This window comes from Kogia breviceps, chromosome 8 (genome assembly GCF_026419965.1).
Source record: "Kogia breviceps isolate mKogBre1 chromosome 8, mKogBre1 haplotype 1, whole genome shotgun sequence".
NCBI lineage: Eukaryota > Metazoa > Chordata > Mammalia > Artiodactyla > Physeteridae > Kogia > Kogia breviceps.
Window position 1 is genome coordinate 5,754,001 of NC_081317.1, and position 6,000 is coordinate 5,760,000.

Below are 6,000 nucleotides of genomic sequence, written 5' to 3' on the forward strand. Positions count from 1 at the left end.
TAACCACTCGTCAGAAGGAAGTGTTCTATTGCTTTGGAAGACTCTGAAAACCACAGATCCGGCCAGTGGTTCACAGACTTGAGGATTTCACTAACCAACCAACTAAAAAATACATTGAATTTAGATAATCCCCATAAAGTTGCCAGCTTTTTATCTTAACAAGCAAAGACACTTAAAAAATTACCATGTACTATCACCTTAATTTCATAAAAGGCACTTTCAACACCAACTTATTAAGGAAAGCATTATTTCAGAATAAAGGACAATCCGTCTAACGAGCTAAAACTAGCTTTATGAAAACTCTCACGTAGCTATTATTTTTCTCATTCTGCCATAAGAGCACCAATTTACCAACTAGCATCAGGGACTGACTGACAGACACCAACACTCTATCTAGTGCGTGGATGGGGATACTGAGGCCCAGGGTGGGGGGCGAGGGGGTTCTCCCGGGTCACACAGTGAGGGAATGGCAGAGCCAGGCCAGAACTCTCCATCTTCTCAACCACCAGGCCTCAGCGGGCTGCTTTCACAGCCTCTGCCCAATGCCCCTTAGTGTCCCCTCAGCAGCAGGTCCACGGGGCTCACCGTTACTTACCCGAAGGTGACACACGGTAGCCGTTCCCCCGCAAGCCCAGCTGGGTGCCTGCTTTGCTCCAGGACACAACTGGGGCTGGCACCCCTGTGCTGTGGCACGTGAGGACCACGGGAGCCATCATGGTCACGGTGAAGTCTGTCTGGTCATCGGCAATGGTGGGAGGCACTGAAATGCAAGTCAAGGCTTGAGGCCCTGCTGAGGTCCCCTGGGGAACACACAGCCACGGGGCCAGGTGGACGAGAAGGATAAAAGACTAAGACACGGGCTTCCCTGGTGGTGCAGTGGTTGAGAGTCCGCCTGCCGATGCAGGGGATACGGGTTCGTGCCTTGGTTCGGGAAGATCCCACATGCCGCGGAACGGCTGGGCCCGTGACCCATGGCCACTGAGCCTGCGCGTCCGGAGCCTGTGCTCCGCAACGGGAGAAGCCACAACAGTGAGAGGCCCGAGTAGCGCAAAAAAAAAAAAAAAAAAAAAAGACTAAGACACAAGGTGACATCAGTGACAAAGCTCCAGGGAGGGAGGTGCAGCAGTCACATTTCCTCACTCAGATGTGTTTTGCTGGGCGTGTGGGATAGTTATGAACTGCTTTCTATAGATACCAGCCAGGTATCTCAGGGAGCATCTCACAAGACAAGGGAGCTTGCTGGGGGCACAGAGTGAGGGAGGCCAGAGAAGGCCTCTGGGGCATGCGGCATTTAACCTGAGATCTGAAGGAAGAGCAGATATTGCCTGGGTGAAGGGAAGAGTGTTCAGCAGAGGGAACAGCACGTGCAAAGGCCCCGAGGTAAGGAACAAAAAGCTGAGAGGCACGAATGCAACCCCGAGTGAGGCAGGCCATGGGGTGAGCTGAACCTGGGGGGTCAACAGGGCTGACCTTCTGGGCCCAGGTGATACCATGCATTCTATCCTGAGGGCGGTGGGCAGCCATGGTGGGAGGGATTTTAACTGGCGTGATGACAAGGTCAGATTTGGGTTCAGAACATTCTGGACTTGGGAGAGGCCTCGCCTATGAGCTCCCACAGGCCAGGAACTGTGGTTGAGTTGGGTTATGTCAGTGTGGGAGGGCAGGATCAGAGAGGGCTTCCTGGAGGCGGTGACCCGGGAAGCACAGAAAGGCTCAGAGGGAACCAACCAAAGGCTCAGGGAACCCGTGCAGGTCCCTGGAGGCAGAGAGAGAGCACCCAGGAGAGGGAGGCACTGTCCCCATCCCGGCTTCCTCATCTGCCCTCGCTGTGAACAGTCCCTCCTGACCGTGAACTCACCGTGAACCGTCACCCAGTAGAGTCTGCGGGCCTCGCCCACTTCATTGCTCGCCACACACTCAAACTGGGCTGAATCCTGGGGGCTGGGGGCTGTGAGGAGCAAGGCGTTGGAGGGCAGGAGCCTGGACAGACAGACGGACGGTTGTCTGCTAAGCGACTGGCCGGGCTGACCAGTCGTGGCCTCCCTACCCGGGGAATTTGGAGGCGAGGGATGTGTTTCATGACTATTTTCCCTTCCTGTAACCGGCCCCCAGCGTCGACTCTAGAAGTTTCTCCTAGGATTTTCTACCTCCCAAGGTCTACCTGTTCAGTTTGTGGGCAATTTTAATGTTTGCCTCTGGGTTTCTCCATAATCCTAAAAATTTTCTACAGTCACCACCTATGATAACTTCTGTAATAGTAACCATATCCAAAGCCCTGATCAGAACTGCTTGTGTTCACTGAACACCTGCTTAGTCACAAAGCTCCACGATGATCTGGCACCTATAACATGACAAATGGTTGGTGAATTAATTGCTGAACTGACCCCTTAATACTCCCGGGGATCATTTCACGATCAGCTGCATTTGAGAAACGGGGAGACCGAGGCTCTCGCAGGAGCCATGGGTCCAGGCTCAACCGGCATGAACGTGGGCTTCTACGTGGGTTCGTAAATAGTGACTAAAGTGGTTGCAAAGGCCGTATATTTCCCATTTGGCTGTATGTCCCAAATGCCCCCATCGCTGACCAGGTATCTTAGTGTAAAGACCCTCCTGGCCCCTTGAAGTCAGGACACAAGTTCTGGTGCTGGCTTTGGTGAGACCCGAGCGCGCCCCTGCCTCGGGTTCTGGCCTGGCTCCCCTTCTCTGAGACGGGCAGGCCCTTCCCCACCCGAGGCATCTCATGACGTTCCCAGAAGGACCAGCTCGGTACCGGTAGGCTCCCTGCTGCAGGCGGAAGTCCAGCTTCTGTCCATCCTTCCACCAGACCACAAGGGGCTTGGGTGAGCCTCTGGCCTCACAGGGCAGTAAGGCGGCGGTGTCAGCAGTCAGGGTCAGGTTGGAGGGGCCGGGGGTGATGGCTGGAGGTTCTGGGGAGAGAACAGTGATCAGGAGACGGGGTGGGGGGTGGGGGCAGGGCGGGGGTCTCTAAGGTAAAGCCCAGGAGCAGGAGATACTCCAAGCACCTTCAGCCCATCCCCGAGCAAGCAGGGGCGAGGAGGCAGGAGAAACTCCCTGAGCGGATCTTCCAACGGGCTCCCAAAGCTGGGGCGATGGGGCTTTGACCACCCCTGAGGCTGGCATCCCCCTAACTACGTCTCCTTGAATGGGGCCTCCAGGGCGCAACTCCCCAGCAGCCCCGCCCCAGGCTAGGGCCCAGCAGCGCAGCCTCCACCAAGGTGATGAATGGGATTGAAGAGCAGATTAGATCACCTGGCTCAGTGATTCTGAGTGTTTTACAGCTTGTGCGTGTTTTGTCATTCAATATAATAGTATAGTAGTAAGTGTTTATAATGTATGCATAAAGATAAATATGCATCTCTGAGTGTACATGCTCAAAACTTTTTATTAATAGGATTCATGGTCAAAAACATTTGGAGATCGTTGCTCTTGGCTCCTTTTTTTTTTTTTTTTTTTATTTAAGCGGTACATGGGCCTCTCACTTTTGTGGCCTCTCCCGTTGCGGAGCACAGGCTCCAGACACGCAGGCTCAGCGGCCATGGCTCACAGGCCCAGCCGCTCCGCGACATGTGGGATCTTCCCGGACCACGGCACGAACCCATGTTCTCTGCATTGGCAGGCGGACTCCCAACCACTGCGCCACCAGGGAAGCCCTTGCTCTTGGCTCCTGACAGCTAAGATGACCCAGAAACTAAGCAGGACCCGGTCCAGACAGGGGGTGGATGCTGAAGGCACAAAAACACACCTTCCCTCCTCTACCTACCGAAGACCCGGAGGTCACGGCCCTGCCGATCGGAACCTGCAGCGTTGGACGCCAGGCAGAGGTAGTGTCCGGCATCCTGGGCGAGGACTGGCTCGATCCTCAGGGAACCCTCAGGCAGAATCTGAAACCTGGAACACGGGGAGGGGTTGCCATGGATACCGGCAGACCAGCAAGTCCCTACGGAGGAGCTGGACCCCTGGTGGTGTCTCCAGCAAGACCCTCCCCTTGGTCTCTGGCTTTCTGAGCAAGAGGATGCTAACTCAGGAGTCCTGCATCTGTGAGGCCAAGGTCGGTGGGGGGGTGGGGCGTGGGGCCACAGCCTTGGGCAGCAAGCTGCACCACAACCCAGCAGCAGAAAGGGTGAGAGGGGCTGCTTCGGGCCTCCCGTGCTCCCACCTGGGCCCAGCCTCCCCCTAAGAGCCAGAAGGCAGTGGTACCCCAACTCCTTCTGAGAACAGCCCCTCGATAAGGTCGGAAAACTGCCCTTTCCCAGGGGCCATGTCTGTACTGTGTGACCCCGCCCCCGGCCACAGCCGATTGGATGGAGGATGAACACATCATGCAGGCTGAGCCAATGGAATTCTCTGCCCTGGGAATTTGGAACTGGGATTCACAGACAGCTCACCAGGGTCTGCAGGTTGTGTGAACAGAGCAGCTATAATTTGCCCGGGGGTTGGGGGGGGAGGTGTGTGTGGGGAGCCATTATGCCATGTTCTTAGAGAAAGAAGGTGTAGAAAATTGGTCTGAGAGAGAGGCATGAAGCCCTCACACACAGAAACAGAGACTAGCAACCAAGAGTCAAAACTAGACAGACAGACAGACAGACAGCCACCAGGGGCTCTCATGCCCTTCACGAATGGGCATGTACGTCCTTGGGTTCTGAGAAGACCCATGTCCTTTCTGCTCCCACTGCCCAGGTGGGCTTCCGTTTACAACCCGTAAAGAGGTACCTGAGCCCCTCCCTGATGCCCTCCCCTACCAGCTCCCACCTGGGGCTCTCAGGATCCAGAGGGATGCCGTCCTTCCGCCAGTTCACAAGGGGCGTGGGGGCACCGTCTGCCTTGCAGGGCAGCAGAGCCGTCTGGTTCACGGAGGCGTTCACTGCAGGTGGTCCCGGCCGGATGGTGGGCACCGCTGGAGGAGAGGCACAGAGGGAGCGGGTGCTGGGACCCTGTGGCTCTCAGGGGGGTGGGCAGGGCGGGGGAGGTGGGGCCACTCACTGTGGACCTCCACGTGGAAGGCCACGCTGGTGCTCCCTGCAGCGTTGCGGGCTGTGCAGCTGTAGTTGCCACTGTCGGCCGTGCTCAGGGCCTGCAGCTGGAGGAACCTGCCCTGCTCTGAGAACTGGGTGTGGGCATCTGCCTGTAGAGACCCCCAGGGTGGAGAGACCCTCATCAGTGCTGGGCTGGGCCAGGCCAGCCCCCCACGCACCAGGACCAAGGAACCAGCGGGGCCGGACAGTGGTCTCTGCCCCATTCACTCTGGGTCGGCCTGCAACCCCTGAACTGATGCCCAGCGGAGGACTTTCTGGGGAAATAGGCTCCTTTGGGAGGGAAAGAGCATCTTCCCTGGAGCTCTGCCTGCCAGGCGCGTTGCAGGGGAGACTCATGCTCACACCAGGAGCTGGAGCTTCCACCAGATCTACAATCCTTGGGTCCACAGCAGCAAATTGGCCCCATTTCAGGGGTGGGCACATAGAACCTCAGTAACCGGCCCCAGGCCACACAGCCACTAAGCATAGCTCAAAGGTACAGCACAGATATGCATCAGAAGCCCTGGGGTGCAAATCTTAGCCTTGCCTCTGTGTCCCCATCCACAGTATGGGGGCGACAATAGTAACAGGGGTAGAAAACATCAGGAGAGCAGGTATGCAAAGTGCCGGCACAGACTAGGCCCTCGGCACCTGGGATCGAGTCTGGTCAGGGTCTGGGGCCTGAGAGGGACAGAAGGCGGTGCCCCTGGGTCCCCAGCCTGGCACCCACCTGCACCTGGATGCCATCACGGTGCCACTCAATCTCCGGTGCTGGATCTGCCTCCACCGAGCACTCTAGAACCAGCTGTCCCGGGGCCAGGCCAACCACCAAGCGGGGGCCTTGGGGCCCAATGACATTTGGGGGGGCTGGTGAGGTGGGTAGAGAGAACATGAGAGATGGACCCACCCCTGCAGGTCCCATCCTGCCTCCCTCTCCTGCCCCCACTCTGGAACCCCCCTACCTTGA

The 6,000-nt window shown here is 57.1% G+C and overlaps 1 protein-coding gene across 1 annotated transcript in view; it reads right to left on the reverse strand.

The window, feature by feature from the left end:
- Positions 1-6,000, reverse strand: part of HMCN2 (hemicentin 2) — a 150,749-nt gene that overhangs the window by 24,561 nt on the left and 120,188 nt on the right. Inside the window, exons 70-77 of the mRNA XM_059072027.2 lie at positions 5,996-6,000; positions 5,764-5,900; positions 5,002-5,143; positions 4,771-4,915; positions 3,782-3,909; positions 2,771-2,927; positions 1,859-1,980; positions 596-760 (exon numbers count right to left, since the gene is read on the reverse strand). The exon at positions 5,996-6,000 is cut by the window's right edge and continues 77 nt beyond it. Coding sequence (XP_058928010.1) covers positions 596-760; positions 1,859-1,980; positions 2,771-2,927; positions 3,782-3,909; positions 4,771-4,915; positions 5,002-5,143; positions 5,764-5,900; positions 5,996-6,000 — 1,001 coding nt within the window. The remainder of the gene's footprint in view (positions 1-595; positions 761-1,858; positions 1,981-2,770; positions 2,928-3,781; positions 3,910-4,770; positions 4,916-5,001; positions 5,144-5,763; positions 5,901-5,995) is intronic.